Here is a 27,344-nt window from a genome sequence, read left to right as displayed (position 1 = left end):
GACAATAAACTTAAAATAAGTTATGTCCAACATCCCATGGCAGTTTAACTTTTCTCTGGATGGTATTCATGTTCTGTACATCGCTCAGGGCTCTTGGTTATTCTCTCTGGGAAGGAGAGGGGAAAGCCCATTTCCAGCATCAGCCCCGTGAGCATGTCATCTCTCTTAAACTAATCATGTGGAAGGCATCTGGCTAAACATCTCACTCAACCTTGGCACTATTTCACATGTCAGTGCTCCCAGTCAGGACTAGCTCAGCATAGCAAAGAGCAGACGTGGACAATGAGGAGTAGGCTACTCATGTTCTGTTACCAGTACTGTTGTAGCAACACTATGGAAGCAAATCAGATCCCCGTGCACTGAATCAGTGTGCATTTGAGGTCACTCCGTCTCCCTGTTTCCGGTGGTTCCCTGAAGGGTGTCTGTGTAGTTTCTGCCAGCCTGCATAAGCCGTTTGTGACCTCACACCAGTGGCGTCACATGATGGGTAGGTGAATGAACCATAGAGACCAAGGTAAAGTGCATGTGCTCCATTTTGCCAATCTATCCATGATGGGTCAGGGACACACAGACACACAGACACAAATGATTGTTGTGTATTAGACCATTTTCCAATTAAGATATTTTTTTGGGGAGAACAATATTCCATAAGTCTTCCTGTGAGTTCTTTATGTCTGCTGCCATGGCCGGTATTACAGTCCATGACGTTCAGTGTAGGTTGTGTGAAGAGTGTACCCACCATGTGCTTTACACTACTTTGTGCGTAAAGGGTATTGTGATTGTGTGATCACCTGACTGCAGTGTCCCATTAGGATGTCCTAGTGGTTATGTCCTCAAGGTTATGATATGAGAGACCCTGGTCTGCCATGGAGTCAGTGGAGCTGCACTTCTATAGGAACCCTACACTGAACACCACACATCGACGCCTACACACCGCTAAATATAGATACCAACACATACAGTAAAACACATGTATTTTAGGAGGCGTCGATGCAGCGTTCCCAAGTATTTTGGGAGGCAGGCGTGAGATATTTTGGGACGGCATCCTTTCTTTTCTGGCGCGTGACAGCGATAGATCACTTGTTCAGAGGCAAGTGGGGGAGATACAAGACGGGGCTTGTGTTGTGTTGTTTGTAGCCATGGTAACTGCAGCATGTCAACTGATGAAGAAGCGATAAAGTTAGTGCCTATTATTGTCTATAACAGTCTCCCAGGCCTGACATTGAGTAACAAAACGTGATTTAGAACCCTTTTCCACTTTGCTGATGTCATTTGAGAATTAAATCAGATAAAACAAACAAATGTAGTCTGTGTAGTACTCACTGTAAGGGCTGTATAAATAAAGACATCTGAGATAAGACAGTGCCCTTGTACAAACAAACAAAAATGAAACGACATTAGTCCAATGAAGGAAAAGTGTTAGCTAAACTGCTAAACTACATTACTATGCAATCAAAGCAATGACCAAAGAACTATATAAAACATCAATGATGTTACTATATAATTACAGTGGTACCACACAAGTAACTTAATCTAAATGGTCAATAAAAAGACAACCTGGCAGTGTGCTCAAACACAAAAAATCTGTATTGTCCTACAGATAGAAATATGAACCCCAAAAATCAATCTAGTAAGGCTGGTCAGATACTGCCGTGTCAGAGAATCATCAGTAGGAATAACAGACATCCTGATGCCAAAAATATATCTGACAGGATCTATTTTGGAAGACTAAAATGCAGTTTCAATTACACGGCACATTGATTGCGCTCATCAATGAGGCGCTTGCTCAGGTATCCTCAGGCTTAAGGAAGCTCATTGGATGCCATCTTTAGAGGGTTATGTCAAAAGATCTGTTAAATATACACTACGCACCCGGTTTCATTCATTATTCAGGTAGCTGCAAACAAAATATTTCCATAGATGTTACTGCTCAGGTGACAAGTGAGACCAGTTAAGAAACACTGGAGAGTATCAGAATTCTTCAAATCAACAAAATGACTGTCCGGCCATTCTCTTTGTGAAATGAATCCAATATAGCCTACTCAGACAAAGACATGTCTATTTAGAGAAGTACTACCACTACCAAATAGTTTGACGTTGGTCAAGTAATAACCCCTACAGGAAATAGTGTACTAAAGCATGTCAGTTCTAGCAATAGACTACATACTATCCATCAATCAAATGTATTTATAAAGCCCTTTTTACGTCAGCCGATGTCACAAAGTGCTGTACAGAAACCCAGCATAAAACCCCAAACAGCAAGCAATGCAGATTGTGAAGCAGTTTATTACAGTTTATTTGTGGTCCATTTTTTATTTCAGACAGTTGTCACAGTTTTCAACACTGGGGGTATAAAACATGTTCATGATGCAGTGAAACCTGAGGTTAAATATGGTCTCTTAGTATAAAGCTCTACATGGCATCACAGGCTCTTCAAATTGAATCAGTCTCAAAGTCTTGTCGGAGCACTCCTGTTGTATGTGATGGTAAATGCTGCTACCTTGTGGACATCTTTAAAGTTGAATACAGATGTAGTGGTAGGCTGCTGGGTTCCACGGATTGCCTCCCACAATGTCACCAATGTTTCAGCATACTAGTGTGGTTAACCTAAATCTGGGATTCCAGAGATTAGGTTCCCATTGCAGTTTCTACTGGTAAATGGATGTACGTCGGGAGTCTAGAGGTGTCACCAGTGTCATAACGTAGTAACAGGACAGATAGATGCAAGAGGCACCCTGCACCATGATCATTATCAGTGCACCCCTGCAGTCCACACAGACCGTTGCAGATGCCTTTTAAAAAAGGTACATGGACACTCCTTTCCCCAGCAAATATACATCTATTTTTATCTTGTCGCTGCAACTCCCCAACAGGCTCGGGAGGCGAAGGTCGAGTTATGCGTCCTCCGAAATCTGACCCGCCAAACCGTGCTTCCCGCTGAACCTGGAAGCCAGCCGCACCAATGTGTCAGAGGAAACAACGTTCACCTGGACGACAGAGGTCAGCCTGCAGGCGCCTAGCCCACCACAAGGAGTTGCTAGAGTGCAATGAGCCAAGTAAAGCCCTCCCAGCGAAACCCTCCGCTAACCCGGACGACACTGGGCCAATTGTGTGCCGCCTTATGGGACTCCCGATCACGGCTGGGTGTGATACAGCCCGAGATCGAACCCGGGTCTGTAGGGACGCCTCTAGCACTGCAATGCAGGGAGGCCTAAGACAGCCTGTTTCTGTCTGCAGTAAGGTGGTGTTGTTATGGTGTGTTAAATCCCCTGTCCTGCCTTGAGCCTGGTGCATCTGAAGTAGTGGTCCGTGGTTGTTGTGCAACGCTGGTTATGGAAATGAAGGTGGCAGAGTGACAGCCTGGCTCAAGGCAAACAGCTAAAAGAGTCCTCTCAGTACGTTCATTAGCAGGTGTCTGGGAGAGATGAAATGAGCCTTGGGGTGATTACTAAATGGAGGGCCTGAGTGTTTTGAATATCCCTCACACAGCACAATCACTCAGGAGCAAGCTCTTGGCCAGACGGCTCTACCAGCCTGGAGCTACGCAAGAAATCACAACTGTGTGCTGTGCATCACCGCCTGGTATGGCAACTGCTTAGCATCTGACCATAAGGCGCTACAGAGGGTGGTGCTTATGGCTCAGTGCATGGGGCCAAGCTTCCTGACATCCAGGACCTATATACTAGGCGGGGTCAGAGGAAAGACTCCAGTCACCCAAGTCATAGACAGTCCTCTCTGCTACCGCACGGCAAGCAGTACCGGAGCACCAAGACAAGGACCAAAAGACTCCTTAACAGCTTCTACCCCAAAGCCATAAGACTGCTGAACAATTAATCAAATGGCCACCTGGACTATTTACATTGACACCCCCCCCATATTTGTTTTTACACTGCTGCTACTCGCTGTTTATTATCTATGCATAGTCACTTTACCCCTAGCTACAGGTACAAATTACCTCGACTAACCTGTACCCCCGCACATTGACTCGGTACCGGTACCTCCTGTATATAGCCTCGTTATTTTGTTACTTTAGTTTTTTGGGTAAATATTTTCTTAAGTATTTCTTGAACTGCACTGTTGGTTAAGGGCTTGTAAGTAAGCATTTCCCCTGTAAGGTCTACACCTGTTGTATTCGGCGCATGTGACTAATAAAGTTTGATTTGATATATCAGTGAACAAGCACGTCAATCACTGACCGGTGTCTCTGTTCTCTCACCTCTGGGCTGAGGGGCGCACTGATTACATTTACGTATCCGCACAGCTTCTGATTAGTGAGGCCGAGTTTAAACATTGAGAGTCTTGAGAAGCTTTATCTCTGAACACGTTGACATACATTTGTACCAGGTTCAAGGTTCGTTCCATGCTGAAATTCCTCATAAATCAATGGCTGTCAAGAAAATCAGTGATCATGTATACTGTATACATGTATACTGGACCGACTGACATGTTTCCACTGAGTCATGAACGGACAGCAAAAACCATACATGTTGGTGTTTAATAGTTATCCACTGTAATGCATTTTGTACTTGCTTGGGGCTCAATGGGAACTTTTTCCAAACGCTTACTTCTCAGCTCTCTGTTAGACCACATGGTGGCAGCAGTGACAACTAATTCTGGGACCCACACTTGAACTAGTCATAAAACAATACGTACTATTTAAGTTCATCTGTCTATTCCACACAAGCCTTTTAAATGGTAACGGAAAGTTTGATACATTCTTTCATCACATCTTTTGTTTCTGAAACAACAACAGTACTGAATCAATCTAATATTTGTAAGAGCTACAATTCACACAAAAAAAACAATAAGTCAATGAAATAGTTACCAGTTCATGCAAAATGATTCACATTGTAAATATTTCATAAATAACGCTTCTCATATTGTATAATATCAATTGTTTGAAATAGATAACTCAAGTGCCAGTTCCAAGCCTTAATTCCCATGGGTAGGACAAGGCAGAGCGTGTCCCCCTACCAGTTTGTCCATATTGGTAAAGTCCACCTCTATCTATTGAACAGCATTACTTAAAACTACCATAACTCAAACACACCAAGAGGACAGAGGAGCAATTTCTCTTACAACTGCCACTACCCTGGGGCTCTATTAATTATTATGACCCTAACTTACTGAGACCTTCCATTATCGTAAAAGAATTGAAAAATCACCCTGCTTGGAACACACCGTACAGTAGTGTAGGAACAGACTGTAGGGAGGAGGCTGTTCTGTGGCACAGGAGAAATGAGCAGCACAAAGACATGGACATAAACCCATTACAGAAGTGTCTCATTGACATACAGAATTTACTGTATGTGTACACCCTCTCCTTCCTTTCTCGAAAGTGGAACTATTTTAACCCAATATGAGCTCAATACCCTATTCAGCGTATACTTGGCATCTTTAAAGCTGATGTACAGCTGAGAGAGTGCCCTAGTGCCGTTCCCTCAATCACTGGGCTGTCAGGGCACGGGGAAAGTACGGCGTAAACTCTTCATTTACAGTTGAGCAATTGAGATTTGGCAGCCGCTCGCTACTCCAATTCCACCCACATTTGTGAGTGTTGTGTTAAAGGATCTATGGCAACTAGGACGAGGTGGATCCAGTTGCAAAAGCCAAGCTAAATATGGATCAACATAGGTTACCACCAGGATTCAGACGACATGTTACAGAGCACTGGCGTCATCTTCCAATGGTGTGGCTAAACCCTTGGGAAGAATATATAGCACCTTGCATAGAAACACTAGCAGCCTCAACAACAACAATCCACTGGGTGGACAGTGTGTATGGAGGGGGACTGTTAAACGCTTTTCACTACACCCATTTGAGGCCACGTTGTACATCTTCAAACAAAATTCAATCAGATCAATTATTCGCTACAGAGTTACATACATTACGCTGTTCTGTCAAGGCAATGTCTGGATGGCTATGTGAGCAATATCTTTCACTTCATAAAAATGTCACAGATCACTACTATGTTTAAAAATATAGAGCTGTGCAGAGGGCGCATAGTAGTCATAAAGACTGATTCAAAACGTTGATATCCGCTTCTGACATTCAATTAAAGTGCGGTTGAAAACAATTGACCAGTCGAGGGAGACGTGATGTTTCACACCCCTTGTTCTATGTTCATCAGCAGTAGTAAAAAACTCAGACCAGGATATTCAAAGTTGAGAATAAACGCTATTCAGACATTCACTCTGGCATATAATAGACCACATGTAGTCTATGCCACCTGGAGGTTATTTGCAGTCACGTTAGTCAAAGGATGCTAGCACCTTCCTGCCTTTCAGGGGTTGAGGGGGTCGGAAGTTGTTCTCCATGCATTTCCTGCTCTCTTCCTCCTCTCCGCTGAAGAGCAGCATCCTGAACTTTCCCATCTGTGGAGAGATGTTTGGAGACAGACAGAAACACCTTATAGCCCCTGCCTGCAGTGTCTGAGGAAGGAAAAACATCATAATAGCCTCTTACGTAAGAAGGGCTTTTCCCTGCTGAGTATCCCCAAAGAATTTCACAATTAAAAAAGGCCAAAACGTTTCCATCCATCATGTTAATCAGCTCCCAGGGATCAAAGGATTGTGCCCCGGAGTCCTACACTAAGGGCGAGGGAGCAGGCCCATGCTCCCAGGCCCAGCCCAGTCAGCCAGGCCAGGAACAGAGGTATGCAGACCGCATGCCGATGGGCCAAAGCTGACTTTAATTACGTTTCCCAGTGCCATTGAAAAAAAAGCTGAGAACACAAAACAGGGCCAGCCCAGGAAGGGACCTGGAAGGCATGCAGTCACCTTCCTGGTAAACAGCCTGTTATAATGGCAGTGGCGTAAAGTATTAAGTAGTACTTTAAAGTATTTTTACTTAAGTTGTTTTTTGGGGGTATCTGTACTTTAGTATTTATATTTTTTTACATTTTCCTTGACACCCAAAAGCACAAATGCACAAACTTATCAACAGAACATCCCTGGTCATCCATACGGCCTCTGATCTGGCGGACTCACTAAACATGCATGCTTCGCTTGCAAATGATGTCAATGTTGGAGTGTGCCCCTGGCTTTCCGTACATTTAAAAAACGATGCCATCTGGTTTGCTTAATAAGGAATTTGAAATGATTTATACTTTTGCTACTTAAGTATATTTTAGCAATTACATTTACTTTTGATACTTAAGTGTATTTAAAACCAAATACTTTTAGACTTCTACTCAAGGAGTATTTTACTGGGTGACTTTTACTTGAGTCATTTTCTATTAAGGTATTTTTACTTTTACTCAAGTATGACGGTTGGGTACTTTTTCCACCAATGTATAATTGAGCAGAGCTGGGCATGCACCCCGACTTCATCAAAGAAACAGTCTACTGCTCCATATCCCTAACACAGTATTCACTTATTGCCCTAAGCCTGTAGCTTCCTTCATGATTAATGTTAATAAAACAACTCGGGAAAAAGACGACAAGTTCATCTCTCTGGGTTAATAAATGGGTATTCAATTAGCCATTTAGCTACAAAAACATGTGGTTTGAATGAATTAGAACTCCTACGTGTATTGTAAATATTTAAAAATGAATGAAATGGTATATTAGCCAATTACGCCATCAGAGTAGATAATAGACTCAATCTTTTTTCAAGCTATATGAGCACCTGCAAAGTCAGAATCTAGCCTACAGTAATTCAGAGAATATGCACTGCACAGCTACATAGTAAAGAATCTCGGTGTGTGCATGACTGTCACGAGCTCCGGGGTAATGCCCACTGTTCGAATGGAGCTTAAGCTGTGACTTGTGACACCTGGATCCACAAAGAGTTCTCTCAAATCTAGGGTTCCCACTAGGATTACAGCAGGCCCTCACACACAGAGGGACTGCATGGCATCCAAACCACGCATGCAGTAATCCACTCAAAGCCATGGCTGAGCCTACTGCCCTGGCATCCTCCAATCAAAGCCCTCCGTCTGGAGAAAGCCACAGTAACATCAAAGACGGCTCAAGGACAGCCCCAGCTCAGTCACTGGTGGTCATAAAGCCTTCATATTGATGTTTCAAATCATTAACCATGAAGAGGAGAGGAATGAATTGGTATATTGTAAAACAGATAGGGTTCGTTTACACAGGCAGCCCAATTCTGATATTTTTTTTTATCACTAATCGATATTTTGAGCAATCAGATCTTTTTCAGAGCTGATCTGAAAATATCTGATGTGATTGGTCAAAAGACCAATTAGTGGAGAAAATATCACAATTGGGCTGTCACAACGCAGCCATAGTGTTGCAAGTGAGCCATCAAAGTGAACCTTGGCATACTTTTACTTGTCAATTTCAGTGTTTCAGAATAATTACTTCAACAGACACTCCCACATAAATCAGTGTAAAACCCTCAGTGCCTTTTTCTTTCTTGAGCTTTTGGAGGAAGGGCAGAGGAAGGGCAGAGCACCCACCGCCAGGGCAGATGCCTGTCATTCAAATGGTTCATAATTTACATCATGACAAAAGCAGTGGTTCACTGTGGTTTCCCTAAGCGGAGACCCCAGATTTCCATAAGCAGAGATATCTCCATATTGGTAGTACTGATTCACCCCTATCAGATGGCGAGGGCTCCCACCTGTTTCTCTGAGACTATGATTGGCTCCTTCAGAACGATCCAGGTGACACTCTCGTGAAGAGGTGGCGTGGTCAGTGAACCCGGGTAGGTCCAGAAGTGTAGGCTGTTAGGTAGGAGGCACTTGGGATTGAAACCTTTGAAATCTGCAACTCTTCCCTGGGTGCAAATAGAACAAAGAAGAGCATGAGAAATATGGATTATGCTACACTTCAGATGAGTCTTTTATCAAATGCCCTGTTGAATCATTCGAGTCACTCGTTAGGTGAATCATTCTTTTGCATTATGTCAGACTTACCTTAAACTTCACCATGTATAAAGCATCTGTTATCTTGTGTAAACCTCTGTGTTCATCTCCGATCTGTAAACAAAACACCTTCCCTTTTTAGCTCAACATTCAAACATTAGCCCAAACAGATTGTCATATCTGAGAAAATATGATGTTTTCCATAAACATTCTAAATATATTACAGTAGATTACACATACACACATTGCCACAATGATATACTGAAATGTTTTTTTTTTACCATCATGCACTGTATGCACACTCAGTGTACAAAACATTAGGAACACCTTCCTAATATTGAGTTGCACCCCCTTTTGCCTCCTGGTACCCACTGCCATACCCCATTCAAAGACACTTAAATATTTTGTCTCGCCCTTTCACCGTCAATCGCACACATACACAATTCACATCTCAATTTTCTCAAGGCTTAAAAATCTCTTTAACCTGTCTCCTCCCCTTCATCTACACTGATTGAAGTGGATTCAACAAGTGACAATATCTTTCACCTGGATTCACCTGGTCAGTGTCATGGGAAAAGCAGGTGTTCCTAGTGTTTTGTACGGTCAGTGTATACGTCAATGTGTTATCAATAAGATATTTCATAAACACATACATTTTATACTTTGTATTATGTAAATACATTGTCTATAAAAATGTGCCACATATTTTCCACATGGTACTGGTATGACTGAACAATTTTCAACACAAACACGAGTAAAATGTTTTCGTCCTCTCTGTTCAGACATAAAATCATAAAAATGTTCTACATTGTTCCTTCAGTGATTGCTGATCTTCAGTCTAATCCCTGTTAAACAGCCCTGGTGAAGCAGAAAGAGATTAAATTCCAAAGCAATTTACTGGCTGACAGATAAACAGCTGCTGGCTGATGTGGGGAGTGGTATGTGGGGTACCCCGGGGGAGATCCTCTCACCTCTAAAAAGACGCCAAGGACAGCCAGTCCATCGGGGGCTGCCGCTGCCTCCCCAAATGTCTTGTACTTGTCTGCGTTCCAGTGCACCAGATGAAGCTGCAGGAGGAAACAGGGAGGAGGGGCAGCAGGGTTAGGGACAAGCCTGAGCCAAGCACCCACATTCAGGGAAACACAGCTTCGTCTCAGGTACTAAACAAACCAGTTGCCTAGTACAGAGGTCAATCGAACCAGAGAAGGGAAAACTACTTCTTGGCAAATATAGATGCAGATGTACAGTGCAGTCGGAAATGATTCAGACCCCTTGACTTTTTCCACATTTTGTTACGTTACAGCCCTATTCTAAAAATCTATTAAATTATTCCCCCCCCCTTCATCAATCTACACACAATACCCCATAACGACAAAGCACATTTTTGCAAATGTATTAAAAATCAAAAACAGAATTAAACTCAGCAAAAAAATAAACGTCCTCTCACTGTCAACTGCATTAATTTTCAGCAAACTTAACATGTGTAAATATTTGTATGAACATAACAAGATTCAACAACTGAGACATAAACTGAACAAGTTCCACAAACCTGTGACTAACAGAAATTGAATAATGTGTCCCTGAACAAAGGGGGGGTCAAAATCAAAAGTAACAGTCACTATCTAGTGTGGCCACCAGCTGCATTAAGTTCTGCAGTGCATCTCCTCCTCATGGACTGCACCAGATTTGCCAGGTCAAGGATGTGACCAAGAACTTGATGGTTATTCTAACAGAGCTCCAGAGTTCCTCTGTGGAGATGGGAGAACCTTCCAGAAGGACAACCATCTCTGCAGCCAGATGGAAGCCACTCCTCAGTAAAAGGCACATGACAGCCCGCTTGTAGTTTGCCAAAAGGCACCTGAAGGACTCTCACATCATGCCAAGCGTCCCATCTGGAGGAAACCTGGCACCAATCCCTACGGTGAAGCGTGGTGGTGGCAGCATCATGCTGTGAGGATGTTTTTCAGCAGCAGGGACTGGGTGGCTAGTAAGAATCGAGGGAAAGATGAACGGGGCAAAGTACAAAAGGATCCTTGATGAAAACCTGCTCCAGAGCACTCAGGACCTGAGACTGGGGCGAAGGTTCACCTTCCAACAGGACAACGACCCTAAACACACAGCCAAGACAACGCAGGAGTGACTTCAGGACAAGTCTCTGAATGTCCTTGAGTAGCCCAGACAGAGCCCGGACTTGAACCCGATCAAACATCTCTGGAGAGACCTGAAAATAGCTGTGCAGCAACGCTCCTCATCCAACCTGACAGAGCTTGAGAGGATCTGCAAAGAAGAATGGGAGAAACTCAAATACAAATACAGGTGTGCCAAGCTTGTAACGTCATACCCACGAAGACTCGAGGCTGTAATCGCTGCCAAAGGTGCTTCAACAAAGTACTGAGTAAAGGGTCTGAATACTTACGTAATTTGATATTCCCTTTTTTTAATGTCAAGACTTGTTTTTGCTATGGGAAATTATGTGTAGATTGATGAGGGTAAAAAAACCAATTTAATCTATTTTAGAATACGGCTGCAACGTAAAAAAATTTGGAAAAAGTCAAGGGGTCTGAATACTTTCCGAATGCACTGCATGTCGGGGAAGATGTGGTTACCTAGGCTCCGTCTGGGTGATTAGGAGGGAGAAACGCTCACCTCTGAAGCGTAGGTCTTTCCTCGGACGGTGTGCTCTGAGCCTTGGCTGCCCTTCCTGCCCCAGTGGAAGTGGAACTGTTTCAGCCGGTAGGCGTTGTCAAGGGGGCCTGCCCTGATTACTGTCGGGGCAGAGGACGAGAGTCAGCCAGCCAGCCACTGCCATGCCTCTATGCTCCTATGCCTGGCACAACACACTAGACAGGCAGGCAGGAACCACCACATGCCAGGCCTGGTACAACGACTCAACCTGGCTACACCTGCCACTGCTCATTAAATCCCTCTCGCTAAGCTGATACAGATCAATGACACTCTGACAGACACATAAGGCACCTTGCCCTGCAACCACATTGTTTACTACTCCTCCTAATTTGGCTAAACAGGTAATGTATTACAACAAGTATGTCCTCATGAAGGCCTTACTTTCCCTGACATAAAACAAATGAGAGTGTATTCTGAGCATGCGTCCTGATATGCCTAGGATTTGTCCTGTAACTAATTGGTCTAATTGGGGTGGTGCTGGGGATAAGGGCCCCAGGATAGACATTGTCTGGGCTGGGCTCTGTTAGTGACAGTGTAGGACAGGGCAGTAAGTGACAAATTCTGTCTGATACCACTGGAGCCAAGCCATGCAAAGCACACACAGGTGCACACAGTGTACCCATATACACACACACAGCGAGATCTTTGTGATGGCAGATGAAGAGAATGCCAGAGATCGGAATGTCACAAACTAGGTTTCCTTCCATCGAATTGGTGACAGATTTTTATGCTAATTTTCTGAAATCATTTTCCCACCAGAGATGGGATTCCATCAAACAGACGTATTGTGTGCGTGATGACATGGTGCACATTAAAATAACTTTTATAGTGAAATTCCCATGTACCTAATAAAATAAATACAAGTTAAATGGGTTTCCATCGCATTTTCAACTCTACTGATGGTTTTGTCACAAAAACTGTTGCGTTATATAGCAAATGTACCCACTCTGGTCTTGTCACGTGTGCTCTAGCCAACAGCTGGCAGACACAGTTCTGGCAGTCTACCTACATGAGATTATTATGGATAAGAGACAGATTATTTTTATTTGTCCAAGGGCAGCCAAGAGTCGATCATCATGTCACCAGAATAAGACCCTCGATATTTATTGGAAAGGAGCATCAAGCTTAGTGTTGCAAAGGCAAGTAATATTACCATTAAACTACCAGAATGTGAATCTTGCAAGGATTTGATGTAATCTATCACAAGACATCTAGTGGCCATTTTAGGTACTTCTGATTTTTTTGAGGTGTCTAATTATCTCTGGCCCTCTGTGTGGCCTTTTCATATATTTTACATGTGATATAATTAAGATTTTCAAATAAAACATACAATGACAGAGCAATAAAACATGATCCTAAATATAAACCATCAACTTTGTGAATACCATTGGTGTTTAATACGAGGGTTTCAGCATGAAATATCCTTTATAAAAAGAAAATCACTCATTTATTTGGCTATGTAATTCTTGTCAAACTGGTGGCAGTTATAAAAAAGTCAATTGTTGGACTTGCAGAGTTCATAAAAAACAATGGTATTGTTGATTAGATGTTTTTTTTAATTAATTAGTATATTTCCTCTTGAACCATACGTCTATCTACAAGAAATTCATGGACAATATGGAGACCGATATATATTTTGAATTACTATACATAAATTTTTTTTAAAAACATATTCATATAAAATGTTTTACAATAGATTGGCCTATATTTTCTGGTATTTACAAAAATTGTATTCTTGCCCTTTGTGCTGTTGTCTGTGCCATGTTTTGTGCTGCTACCATGTTGTGCTACTGCCATGTTGTGTTGCTACCAAGCTGCGTTGTCATGTGTTGCTGCCATGTTGTTGTCTTAGGTTTCTCTTTATGTAGTGTTCTCTCTTACCCTATATTTTTGTTTTTATTTTTAATTCCAGCCCCCGTCCCCGTAGGAGGTTTTCTGCCTTTTGGTAGGCAGTCATTATAAATAAGAATTTGTTCTTATTAACTGACTTGTTTAGTTAAACAAAGGTTAAATAAAAATAAATAAAATACTGAAGATTCCGGTAACTTCGGTAAACTTTGGTAGCTTTGCAACCCTAATCAAGCGCATCACTGTGCACTTTACCACCCTGTGAAGTTCATCATAACTTATTTTATCAGTAGCCTAACAAACTGCATGCTTTCCTGAGTCATTGTGGGAGGACCACACAACATATCATCACGCGACTCCACGTTTGCTTCGATATGATGGTTATTAGATCAATATTTGCGCAAAGACGTTTCCGCCATTTCTCGCATCATACATTTTACCTCCAAAAAATGATCACGCCATGTCGAACGGACAAATTGTCTGTTGACATTTATAAAATTGATCCTGCATTTCTGTTTCCATCAGCCCGGTCGTGACTTTTTTAATGCGTCTAATAATTCATCCGCATGAAACGGTTGGGTGGATAAGAATGGCACCTGGGTAATTTGTGCTTTAGAGCATGTTCAACGCTTCCTGAGTTAATGACACACTAGGCATTGTGTGCCGCAGTTGTACACACACATGTACAAAAAAGGCACACACACGATAAAGTACACAACCACAAAAGGGAAACAGGACAACTGCGGCATGCATAGGTGAAGAAGCTGTACTACTTCCCCTTCCCTGATGGTGAAAGGATAGGGAAGTCTATCAGTAATAAGACCCTGTCATGCAGAATGGAACTTCTTTGTTTGGTTTCTGTGAATTTGTTTTCATAGTGATCTGCACCTTAGCCAAACAGCCACACTTTTGTTAAGACTGAAAATAATCAGTCGTGGCTTGTATTTTCCTTTTGTGGAGGGCCTTTTCAAATGTATTTGTCACATGCTTCGTAAACAACTGGTGTAGACTAACAGCGAAATGCTTACTTACAGGCCTTTCCTAACAATGTAGAGAGAAAAAAACTGAAAAAGAATAAAATACACAATGAGATTACAATAACTTGGCTATATACACAGGGTACCAGTACCAAGTCAATGTGCAGGGGTACGAGATAATTGAGGTAGAACACCTTTTTGTTGTAGGCGTTCAGTTACCACTTTTCAAAATACAAGCCCCAACTTATTTGGTTGTCATTCTATTCAGACCCTTGGTTCCAATGACCTTTTGATGCCACAGAAGCAAAGCAGCTCTCATGTTTTATTTGTCAATGACTTTGTTTACTTGGACTGTCAGTTTAAAAACAGATATGACGCAACTATGAAGATTACCTGATGTGGTCAGATGTCTGGTCTGGCAGAAAGACACCCCTACAGTTAAATACTGGCTTCACTATATCCACAAAAACACATCTCACTGAATCATACAGTCCAGTAGGAGGGGCCTCAATGATATACAAATTTAAGTGGTCTATCCATCAACCACATTTTGATGGTGGTTGTGATGAAGTCTGCAAATCCAAAACATATTTCCAATGGATAATATTGAACATTTGAAGTTTCCTGGCAATAAAACTGTGTCATTCAGGGCATTAGGCTTCCACAATCTACTACACTGCTCAGATTGGACGAAGGTGGGGAATCTGCTGTCAGTGAACTTTGAAGCCTAAACAACAATGACTAAGACCATGCAAAGTGTAAGCTAGACATTGTAATAAAGGATTGATCTGCATACTGCACGTAGGTAGAATTGCATCCACTAAATAAGTGTCACATGTGCATGCAAGTGTGGTGGTTGTAGCATGATGGTACTACTACACAGTAGCCATAACGATGTCCCTTTACCAATACAGTGGTTGTGTTGGCTAATGTCATAGTCATGAGTGATGGAGGTGTCCAGAAACAACCACCCACCCGTCACAATGACATACATCAGCGATAAATACCTCCTGGGCTGGCTGACTTTCACACTCAGGTTGATGATCGAATCCGAAACAATACTATATCTCAATATTGCTTGTATTCAGTGGTGTAAAGTACTTAAGTAAAAATACATTAAAGTACTACTTATGTAGTTTGTACTTTACTATTTATATTTTTGACTACTTTTACTTCACTACATTCCTTAAGAAAATATTGTACTTTTTACTCCATACATTTAGTTGACACCCAAAAGTACTCGTTACATTTTGAATGCTTAGCAGGACAGGAAAATGTTCAAATTTACGCACTTATCAACAGAACATCCCTGGTCAGCCCTACTGCCTCTGATCTGGCGGACTCACTAAACGCACATGCTTTGTTTGTAAGTTATGTTTGAGTGTTGTAGTTTTGCTTAATATAAGAATTTGAAATTACTTTTGATACTTAAGTATATTTTAACAATTACATTTACTTTTGATACTTAAGTATATTTTAAACCAAATACTTTTTGACTTTTACTCAAGTATAACTTTACTAGGTGACCTTTACTTGAGTCATTTTCTATTAAAAGGTATCTTTACTTTTACTCAAGTATGACAATTGGGTACTTTTCCCACCACTGCTTGTATTTCTGTTTGCATTCTATATGGTCTATAGAGATATCTTCCCCTCTGTTGCCGTTACCTGTTTTGTCATCGGTGTCATCAAACTCTACGGTCACAGAGTGGCCGTTGTTGCAGATGTTGATTGAGTTGCAGTGGTCGTAGGAGACGAATATGGGAGCCAGGCTGGCATCATATACAGTGTCCTCAGGAACTATGTCTATGGGAGACTGGCGATTGCCATGGGCGATGGGATAGTTTTTGTGCCATGCATCTGGACCTTAGAAACAAAGATGGTCAGAGCTGGACATGACAGAATGTAATGTAAAGAAAGGAGATCCAGTCATTCACCATTTTACAAAAACTTTTATTTTAGAATCAGCCAATCTGTCACCTGTCGCTTCATAATAATAATGTCAGAGGTGACATAGTTCAAAACATGAATGTGATTATAGCCTATTGCCATCAGAAAAGTATTTAATCAAATATGCATTCAGTCTTGCAGAGACAAATGCCAGAATGCCTGTCATTCGCAGCGCACGAGCGTCCCCAAACAAGGTCAGCGCTGACATGCGGTGTGTTCTACAGTGGCTGACATAGTGATGCTCTCCCAGGTTGGTAGGTTTACTTACCGTTCTCCTCTCCGTATCCCCAGTGACGCCCTGTCATTGCGAGGATTCCGCTTAGATTCACCTTATCGATATGCTGACTAACTCCGCCTCACAGCCCAGACTGCACGAACTGATGGGATAAATGGCGTGACGAAGAACAAGTGCTGGAGTGTGAGCATTGTTAATGAAGTCTGGGAGTTGAGGTTGGGAAGGATGATCAGGTGGCGACGAATGGCAATCGTAATGATCCTTCCTTGCCACGCCCGCTTTTCAATTCCCCTGCTTGATTTCTGTTACTGTACTTCAAAACATCTAAAGAAAGACCCCCTTATTTATGATAATTAGACCTAGTACAGCAGCCAATTAAGATACACTTTCCCCTGGACTAACGAAGTACCATGTTTCACAACATGTTTTAATGATAATGCATGGCACATATTTCATTGGGTATCGTGTTGTTTTGCATTTCCAGTTTAAACGCATACCTAATATTTAAGCAATAAGGCACGAGGGGGTGTGGTATATGACCAATATACCTGGCTAAGGGCTGTTTTTTAACCACGACACAATGCGGATTGCCTGGATACAGCCCTTAGCCGTGGTATATTGGCCATATGCCTCAAACTCCTGAGGTTCCTTATCGCTATTATAAACTGGTAACCAACGTAATTAGAGCAGTGAAAATAAATGTTTTGTCATACCACAGCTGTCAGCCAATCAACATTCAGGGCTCGTACCACCCGGTTTATAATTATGATTATATAACCAAGATTTATAAAAGTTGCATCTAAAAGAACACATCACATCTTATTATAACATGTCATTCAAAATGTATTAACAAAGTCAAGGTATAATTGTTTTTCACAAACCAGCCAAAAAACGATAGCACCGTGCAGCACCCATATTATAAAAGTGTTGTAAATCAAATTCCTTGATTAGTTTGAATGGGTGGTGGCAACTGTGGCAGAAATATTTAATAACATTTTGCGCAGGTTTGAATCGATTGAATGCTCTCTATTTCTCCCTCTGGTGGTCAACTGTAGTTAAATCGAAAGTGCAGCTTTGAATTTACAACTGCGTTCACCCACTTGTCTCTCTATCGAATCAGCGAATGGAGGTATCAAATTAACTGGTGGGATTCTTCTCCAAGCAGACCATGGCAGCGACTAAAGCTTCTAAAGAGCAGAAATACGATAGACAATTGAGGTATGTAAGGATATAAATTCTGTGAAAATTGTACAATTATTTGTTAAACTTATATCGTTGCATGAGTTAGATATATATCCACTGACAAACTGCAGCTAACGTTAGCTAACGTAGCAAGCCCAGTAACGTTAACGCTTTATGCTTGATAGTCTATTATCTTGGGCTAACGTTAACTCGGCCAGCTAATTAGCTAACTATCATGCTTTACAATTATAATAGCTAGCTACTGTAGCTAGTCTTCACTGAAATACTAGCTAGCTAAGTTAGCTACCCACTGACTGTAATAGTACAGCTATCTGCTAGTTAGCTTCTAGCCTCGTCATTTACTTTCAACAACACCAGCCAGAATTGGTGTCGTTTACTGACTGAATCTCAAAAAGGTTTCATTGTTCTCATCTATTTACCATACCAGATGAGATAACAGCTAAATAACAAGGCATTGGAGATTGGCAACATGTCGTTGTTATGATGGCCTGTACTCCATTTCAGATTGTGGGGAGACCATGGCCAAGAAGAACTTGAAAATGCACACGTATGCCTGATCAATTCCACAGCATCCGGGACTGAAATACTCAAGAACCTTGTGCTTCCAGGTAAATATTTCAATATTTGATTCAAGAAAATACCGATTACCTGGAGTGGAAAACACTGCTGTAAGAGAATGCGCCATGATAGGTTAGCCTACCTAAGCTAGTTGCTCTCTTTATCAGGCATTGGAGCATTCACTATTGTCGATGGACACAAAGTCTCCGGGGAAGACGTCGGAAATAAGTAAGAAAGTGATAGGCCTAGTGTTATCACCTCATTGAAGCGCTTTTGATCTTAAAATGTTTTATACAATATACTGTCTTTACCTTCAATTAACTTTTCTTTTCTACTCAGCTTTTTTCTTAGCAGCAACAGTATAGGAAGGGTAAGTGATTCTAACCTAATGATATTCTACTCTATCAATATCTAAGCTCTACCTGCATGCATAATGTCATAACAAGTCATTTGGGATGGTGTGGTTTTCCAGAATCGAGCCCAGGCTGCCACAGAGCTGCTACAGGAGCTGAACACTGATGTATCTGGCAACTTTGTGGAGGAGGTTTGTTTTCAACTAAGAGCAGTTCAGCAGTTCTCCCTGAAGAGGGCTGTCACAGCTTTCCCTGGCACAGATTTTGTCATATTGTCAGAAAAACAAAAGCCTAGATTTGACTTCAGGATCCTCAGAGTATAGAGTTCGATCTGTGTTAATTCCGATCAAGGTGTAGCTTTACCATAACGCTGCACCAGTTCAGTAGCCGTTGTTGTGTCTCACTGTCCACAAAGTGCACTTGGATTGTATTGATTGCTGAGTGTTCTATAACAAGCAGAGCACTTATAGCAGATACAAGTCTTGTTTGTTAGTCTTATTGTTATCTGGTCTTTCATTTTTCCATTATAGAGCCCAGACAAGCTCTTGGACAACGACCCAGAATTCTTCCACAGGTTTACCCTGGTGATTGGTGTCCAGCTGCCAGAAAGGTGTGATTCATCCTCATATTTTTACACATTTATCTATCGACATACATTTCAATGTAAAGATTTTTATTTGATATTTATGATAGTCTTACAAAGTAACATCAAGTATAAAAATGTTCTCTTGTCATGTAAATTATGTTTTTTTGTTTTATTTTCACAGCACTTGTTTGAGACTGGGGTCGGTGTTGTGGAATGCAAACGTACCTTTCCTGGTGTGTAGAACGTATGGCCTCGTCGGTTACATGAGGCTAGTAGTGAAGGAGCACACAGGTATAGTACACCTTGTGAGTCATGCGTGTATTGCTGTATCTGTAGTAATGGTGACAAGCACTGTGTTCTCTTGCAGTTAATCGAAAACACTCAAACAAGTTGTTTGCGATCACTCCCTCTAGTGATTGAGTCTCATCCAGACAATGCCTTGGAAGACCTGAGGCTTGACCAACCTTTTGCAGAACTCAAGAGCCACATCCAATCCTACGACTTGGAGGGAATGGGGAAGAAGGTGTGTTTGGGCTGTCGTCCATGTTTGTTGGCCGTTTTCTTTAGGCCACTGTTGTAATTTGGTCCTCCCTGGTTCATGTATTTTCTTATGCTCTTGTGTTCTGCAGGATCACGGTCATACACCATGGATCATCATTGTTGCCAAATACCTAGAAAAGTGGTTCAGTGAGGTAATAGTTCTGTGACCAACAATCAAAGGCACATTCTACAGCACCCTATGATGTACAAGAGCGATGACAAAGAATACATTGTTTTTTTCTAGCACGATTTTCAGTTACCGAAGAACTACAAAGAGAAGGAGGCCTTCAAACAGCTTATTCGGCAAGGTATTTCACTTGACAGATTTTTCTTGACTTAATTTGTAATTTACATTTTCACCTCATTTTAGTTGTCTACAGACACTATCTTATCCAGATTATGCCTGACTGTAAATGATTTGTGTTCTCATGATACTTGGTTTCTTTAGGAATCCTGAAGAATGAGAAGGGAACTCCCGAGGATGAGGAGAACTTTGAGGAGGCCATCAAGAACGTCAACACAGCCCTTAACCCAACCAAGGTGGCTCTTCTCATACCTCACCCCTAAACCCCCTCACTCCTTTCAGCCGTATTATGTTAATCCGTGCTGCTGGTTGCATGAGACCACTGGAAGTTGCTACTCTTGTCAACTTTGCTAACTCCTCTCACATCTCTGTAGATTTCGAGCGGCGTTGACGACCTCTTCAATGGAGAGCAATGCAATGACATTACATCACAGGTTAATCAAAATATGACACGTCTACCCAGGCCATGATTGAAGCATCCTGTGAAGGATTTATTTGTACGTTTAATACGTGACTGACTGTTGTTCTGTCTTTCTGTGCTATACGCAGACTCCAGCCTTCTGGGTGATGGCGCGAGCAGTGAGGGATTTTGTGCAAAACGACGGCAGCGGAAACCTACCTGTGCGTGGCTCCATTCCAGACATGATTGCGGACTCAGAGAAGTTCATCAACCTCCAGAATGTGTAGGGAGTGATGATTATATTATTCATGTATATAGCAAGTAGCCAGCCGCCGATTTTATTTATTTTTTTAAAGTAAATGATTTGCTTTGGGTTAATAGCGAGCACAGCTCAATGCTTTTGAGTTGGGGCATATCATGGAGAGGACATTCATTGCATAATAAACCAATGTCCATAGTTAAATGGTACAATTGTATGTGCAAAACCATATGATGCTGTGATTCCCACTGTTTACGATTGACTGGGACTTAAACTTATTTCCACAAGGTATGCTTTTTGCTGGCATAATCATCATAGTCCTGACCTGGGCATTAATGCAGGCATATGTTTTCAGTTATAGAGAGAAGGCAATGCAAGATGCTTCTGTCGTGTCTAAGCATGTAGAGTCTCTCCTGCAGTCTGTTGGAAAGGTATGTGGACCTTATTCTGCAGTCTCTGGGATATTTCATCTCATGCAATGTCAAATACACATAACTCTCCTGCAGTAGTACTTATGTAGCAGTAGTGCTGCATTAGTATCAACATTTTATTACCTTTTTGATAGATTGTAAAATAAGGTTTGATTTCTGATATTATCTAGCTAAATTTGGGTTGATTTCTTTGTCTTTTTTCCCCTTGCCAAAGCCCTCAGAGAGCATATCTGAGCAGGACATCAAACTATTCTGTGAGTATTCTGACAAGCGCACACAACCATAATATAAAGTGAACAGGACGTGTAATATGGCAGGAATGTAAATTGAATACTCTAACTCATTTAACAATAACTCAAAGCGTCATCTTTGCCATACAATAGTGTGGCTGCACTTTGATGAACCCATGATGAAAGGGAACACTGTGCAGTAGGTTGAGGCCTTGTGCTGTGTGTTTCGGTCTGCAGGTAAGAACGCTGCCTTCCTGAGGGTGGTGCGCTGCAGGTCTCTGGCTGAAGAATACAGCGTGGAGACGGTCAATAAAGACGAGATCAGTAAGTCCAACACCGTACAGACTCCCTCCTTGATTTGGCCTATTGTTTCGCTTTCGAGTCCCTTGTGTTCTAAGATGCTGCTCTCTCGCCTCAGCCTGCTCCATGGACAGTGCAGACGGGGAGATGGTGTTGTACCTTATGTTGCGCTCTGTGGACCGTTTCTATCAGCAGCACTCCCGCTACCCAGGTACGGCTAGGCTGGCATAGCTCTGCCTCCAGCACAACTGTTTTGTCACACACACAACCTGGCACACAGCAGACCAAAATGGTGTTCTGCCATGTCACCTATCTGGAGATGGGCAGGTTAACATGTTTTTCCTCTTTTTGAAGGCGTCTACAATTACCAAGTAGAAGAAGACATTAGCAAGTTGAAGCTGTGTGTGAACAGCCTTCTGCAGGAGTACAGCCTCAACGTCAGTGTGAAGGATGACTACATCCACGAGTTGTAAGTTTTGTGCATAGTGTCCAGTCAGCTGTTCTGTGCAGAGACAATGTTCATTTTAACAATTCATGAGACATACAGCCCACTGCGAAACCTCACTACAGTTTTTGTGTTTTATATTTGCGGCAATATTTCCATTAACTGTAAAATGGCTATGAGGTTATCAATCAAGGAGAGGAACATGATTTAATAATCTACATGTCATTTTACCTTGGTCTTCAACAGCTGTCGCTATGGTGCTGCTGAGCCACACACAGTGGCATCTTTTTTGGGAGGTGAGTTCTACAGTACTTGGATCCTATTATGGTCTAGGATCCTCAAACTATTCTGTTAGGGGTAAACATTTTGTTTTCTTGGAGTTGGTGCAAATGTACGATCTTCAATATGCTTTCAATGTGTTTCCTTAGGATCGGCTGCACAAGAGGCCATCAAACTCATCACTCGTCAGTTTGTTCCCTTCAACAACACGTTCGTCTACAATGCCATGTCCCAGACAACTGCCACGTTTCAGCTGTAGAAAGCTATTTTCCTCCTTAATGACATGCACTTAACCCCTCTGTAAAATATATGAATGGAATGTTGCAGCATAGTAGCAGCGATAACTGAAAGTTTGGGTAGATGGAACACTTTGTTCGTACTGTACGTTTCCACATATTATTATGATGTGGCTGAATGAAAAAGGAAGTTCTGATAAACTGAACGACTGTTTCCGATTTACTTTTCAATGTTCGTGTCTTGGCTGTTTTTACTGTTTGCTCACACATTCTTGCGCTTATTAGGACATAAAATAAAAATAAATGTTTTTTTAATCTGCCAAATTCAAACCATTCAAGAAATGTCCCGGGGTTTGAATTATTTCCTCTAAAGATATCCTGCACTAAACAGACAATGAAGTTTTGAGGTAAAGACATGTGGTGTATATTAGATCCCCCAGGGAAGTCTTATTGTGCTCCAATGTCTTGTGTCCTGATGGGCAACAGTCTGGATATGGTCATTTACATTGCCAGCAGTAGGGGTCACATGGGCCTGTCAAAATTAAAATGAGCTGACTATCATGTGAGCTTCATGATGAACAAGCAAAATTGACACTCTAATTTGACCATTATTGTGCATAATTCCCAAGACATTGGCCCTCATATGGCCTGATGGTGATATAAACTGAAAGAAAATTGGTACCTGTTGACTGGTAGAATAACCCCAACATTACACAAGTGTCTCTAGATGAAAAGAAAAAGAATCCACTAAGCTGTGTAATATATTGTTGGTTTGGTTCCTCTCCCAGTTCAGATTATAGAGTGTGTGTGTTCTGTGGTGAGCAGGCACTCTGCTGACTCCACACTTGGAGCAGAAACTCTCCATAAAGATGTCTTGGGATTACGGCTGTTTTTTCCCCCCTTAATGAATAAAAACGCTCTGTATTTTGTTGCAGTACATAAATCCCTGCGTAGTTCATGATATGAAAAAGTGAGACATTTGTGTAATTTCATTCCGATTACATTCAGTAGAGGGTGCTCTTTCCCATGTTTGCGGGGTGAACATGTTAGGGTAGGCACACTCAGGATTATTGTGTTGAGTGAATAATTCCTGAATGCTGACTATATAGCTCACGCTCTACCAGACATCATTAGCTATAAGATGTTAATGAGAAGCCTGCCTAAACCAGTTATGTTGATTAGTCACCATGTTCTTGTTCAATGTCCCAGTCTCTGGAAACATTGCTGCTGCTCAGTAACATTGAGAACAATTATGGCCACTTCATTGCCTACATATGATCTGATTTGTGTTGCAGCCAGCCAGGGCCCTATAACGAGAGAGTTTGTATACTGAAGGCCACTGTTACATAATTGTGGGCTGCTTTTGAGTATGCGTTGGTTGGTTGCTTAGAGGGCACTGACATGTTTTTCATTTGTTGTGTTTTGCCTGCAGGATTTAGCTGAGTGGAAATTTGCCCTCTGCAGATTTTGTCCTTGTAAGACCCCCGCCTCCTTCCTGAGGAGGACGGTGCAGATCACGGTGTTCGAGCGGCCTGCCAAGATGTACTTAGGCCATTTCCCAAACAGAAAGTTTCATCTTCTAAGATTATTGTGTATGGAATGGCAGTTTTATTTAACCAGGCCTGAATCTAATCTACACGCACAGTTGGGGTTGGACTGCATGGGCTCTAGGCAGGAAGCAGGAGCCCTAATGGTTACTTTCTGACCTTCACCGCTCCATCTGTGGATGGGACAGACTGTTGGTAAAATGGCTTGGCTCCAACTCTATCTCCAGAGACAATTTTTGTCTCTTCTAATCCTGACATTTTAGGATATTTATTTCAATGTTGCAATTTTATCTCATCTCTTGATCTGAGTTGCTAATCGCCTGTCCCATAAGGCCATGTGTCTCAAGTACAAACCTGATTTTATCTCACCCGGTTTCATGTCACTTGCCAATCTTCCTCGGGCTACGCAGCTAGCCTTTATAATCTGCCAAGCCTCTGATGTGATGTCTCTCTGGCAGTTTATTTCTCTTCGAGGACCTGTTTCCCAGCTCCAGTGACCACATGAGCCCAGCTGAGAACATCAGTCAAACCTAGCTGGTGTGTCCAGCGCTCTGCACAGCTGTGTCAACACGCCCGCATGACGGTGGAGACCATTTCAGACACACAGAGATGGCTTCAATTACCTTTTTCATACTCATTGTGCAGCCTTTGTCTCACTGTATCAGGGCCCGCCAGCTGCTTGTGTCTTGATGGATAGGCACATTGGGCTGCACTATTGGGACGGTCTGTACTAATGATAACAGTGGCAAATAAAACACAGACCTGATCCATGTGCACAATGGTGCCATTGTGAAACATTTGGTCTTATTGTGTAACTATGTGACATGATGTGTGCTTGATTTAATCATCCTGTCTTACTGTCACCATGGGTGGCAAAGGGAAGCAGTGTAAGTCTGCATTTGTCTGGATGTGCAACTGCAGTGTAAGAAATATTGTTTGAGGTGTGTGCATTATGTTAATACTTTGCAGAGGGTACTGGCTTGCCAAATGCCAATTCATGTTCCTAATAGCCTTTGAACACATGACATGATTAATATGATGTTTATTAACTGATTTTAGAGATTGAAATACTTGGGAAAGCCAGGTAAATTACTAAAACACAGTAACATGTTTTCCCTCCTCTGTCCTTATCGAGCAGTGCATGTCCTTTTTCATTTGGATTGCTCTTTTGGAACACAGCATCAATGGAGCAATAGTCATGTCCCCCACCTTCCCCATGGCAAGAATACGACTGCAGGACAGCAGCTAGTATTCATTAATATGGATGACCAATGCCCAGCACTGGGAGGAGACTCTACGTACGCAATAGCTCTCAGGACACAGTTACACAGAGGGCAAAACTACCAAACCCCTCCCTCAGACGCAGAGATTTCTTATCTGACACAAACTAAGGGAATCCAGACTAAAAGGCTTGAGAAATCTTAACTCCAGTCAGACCAGTGTGACCCAGTTGACTACAAATGGACTGGGTCAAAGTGTTTTTATGATCTTCAACAGACCATTGCATAATAATAAACTGGGTTTACAGTTTAAAGAGACAGTAACTCCATATCACTGTTCACTGCAATGGCTAACCATCCAAACAAACATTCTACCATGAAACTATGGGAACTGGGAATTATATCAGCGGTAGAAACAGGTGGTAGAATGAAGGTAATGCCAATTTTATCAGTAGCTCCCTTAAAATAAAATAGTGTTTGTCACATGCTTCGCAAACAACAGGTGTAGATTGACAGTGAAATGCTTACTTACGGCCCTTCCCGACAATGCAGAGAGAAAGAAAATAGAGAAATAATAGAAAAATAAAACGCGTAATAATAAATACACAATGAGTAACAATATATGAAAGAGGTTCCAGTACCGAATCAATGTGTAGGGGTACGAGGAAATTGATGTAGATATGTACATATAACTGTAAAGTGACATAATAAACAGTAGCAACAGCGTATGTGATGAGTCAAAAACGTTAGTGAAAAAGTGGTCAATGCAGATAGTCCGGGTAGCTGTTTGGTTAACTATTTAGCCGTCTTATGGCTTGGGGATAGAAGCTGTTCAGGGTCCTGTTGGTTCCAGACTTAGTGAATCAGTACCACTTGCAGAGAGAACAGTCAATGACTTGGGTGGCTGGAGTCTTTGAACATTTTTAGGGCCTTCCTCTGACAACGCCTGGTATAGAGGTCCTGGATGGCAGGGAGCTCGGCCCCAGTGATGTACAGGGCCGTACGCATTACCCTCTGTAGCACCTTGCGGTCGGATGCCAAGCAGTTGCAATACCAAGCAGTGATGCAGCCAGTCAATATGCTCTCAATGGTGCAGCTGTATAACCTTTTGAGGATCTGAGGGTCCATGTCAAATCTTTTCAGCCTCCTGAGGGGGAAAAGGCATTGTTGTGCCCTCTTCACAACTGTGTTGGTGTGTGTGGACCATAATAGGTCCTTAGTGATGTGGACACCGAGGAACTTGAAGCTTTTGACCCGCTCCACTACAGCCCCGTCGATGTGAATGGGGGCATGCTCGGTCCTCCGTTTCCTGTTGTCCACGATCAGTTCCTTTGTCTTGTTGACATTAAGGGAGAGGTTGTTGTCCTGGCACCACACTGCCAGGTGTCTGACCTCCTCCCTATAGGCTGTTCCATTGTCATCGGTGATCAGGCCTACAACAGTCGTGTCAAACTTAATGATGGTGTTGGAGTTGTGCGCGACCACGCAGTCGTGGGTGAACAGGGAGTACAGGAGGGTACTAAGCACGCACCTCTGATGGGCCTCCATGTTCAGGGTCAGTGTGCCAGATGTGTTGTTGCCTACTCTCACCACCTGGGGGTGGCCCGTTAGGAAGTCCAGGATCCAGTTGCAGAGGGAGGTGTTCAGTCTCAGGGTCCTGGATGGCATTAGGGTGTTGAACGTTGAGCTGTAGTCAATGAACAGCATTCTCACATAGGTGTTCCTCTTGTCCAGGTGACTGAGGGCAGTGTGGAGTGCAATAGAGATTGCGTCATCGGTGTATCTGTTGGGGCAGTATTCGAATTGGAGTGGGTCCAGGGTGTCTGGGATGATGGTGTTGATGTGAGCCATGACCAGCCTTTCAAAGCATTTCGAGGTTACAGATGTGAGTGCTATGGGGCGATGTTCATAAAGACGTGCTCCGTAAC

General features: G+C 42.3%; 2 protein-coding genes across 2 annotated transcripts; one reads left to right on the top strand and one right to left on the bottom strand.

Moving 5' to 3' along the window:
- Positions 1-4,476: 4,476 nt before the first annotated feature.
- On the bottom strand, positions 4,477-16,726 carry LOC139563339 (carbonic anhydrase 7-like). The gene is made up of 7 exons (XM_071381970.1): positions 16,559-16,726; positions 16,009-16,206; positions 11,477-11,595; positions 9,802-9,897; positions 8,882-8,944; positions 8,587-8,742; positions 4,477-6,374 (listed from the first exon to the last, which is right to left on the bottom strand). Exons 1-7 carry the CDS (start codon positions 16,593-16,595, stop codon positions 6,252-6,254), a joined length of 792 nt encoding a protein of 263 aa, XP_071238071.1. The 5' UTR covers positions 16,596-16,726; the 3' UTR covers positions 4,477-6,251.
- On the top strand, positions 15,123-22,991 carry LOC139563338 (NEDD8-activating enzyme E1 regulatory subunit). Its single transcript, XM_071381969.1, has 21 exons — positions 15,123-15,141; positions 17,646-17,743; positions 18,233-18,336; positions 18,454-18,514; positions 18,626-18,656; positions 18,759-18,830; positions 19,170-19,249; positions 19,407-19,516; positions 19,639-19,748; positions 19,855-19,917; positions 20,010-20,073; positions 20,214-20,305; positions 20,444-20,503; positions 20,619-20,752; positions 21,084-21,159; positions 21,374-21,413; positions 21,627-21,713; positions 21,808-21,900; positions 22,044-22,158; positions 22,381-22,430; positions 22,563-22,991. The coding sequence occupies exons 2-21, from the start codon at positions 17,694-17,696 to the stop codon at positions 22,670-22,672; spliced, it is 1,602 nt and encodes a 533-aa protein (XP_071238070.1). The 5' UTR covers positions 15,123-15,141; positions 17,646-17,693; the 3' UTR covers positions 22,673-22,991.
- Positions 22,992-27,344: the final 4,353 nt, after the last annotated feature.

Source organism: Salvelinus alpinus, chromosome 33, assembly GCF_045679555.1.
Source record: "Salvelinus alpinus chromosome 33, SLU_Salpinus.1, whole genome shotgun sequence".
Lineage (NCBI taxonomy): Eukaryota > Metazoa > Chordata > Actinopteri > Salmoniformes > Salmonidae > Salvelinus > Salvelinus alpinus.
The sequence above is the reverse complement of the archived record's forward strand: the minus strand, read 5'-3'. Positions and strand labels throughout refer to the sequence as shown.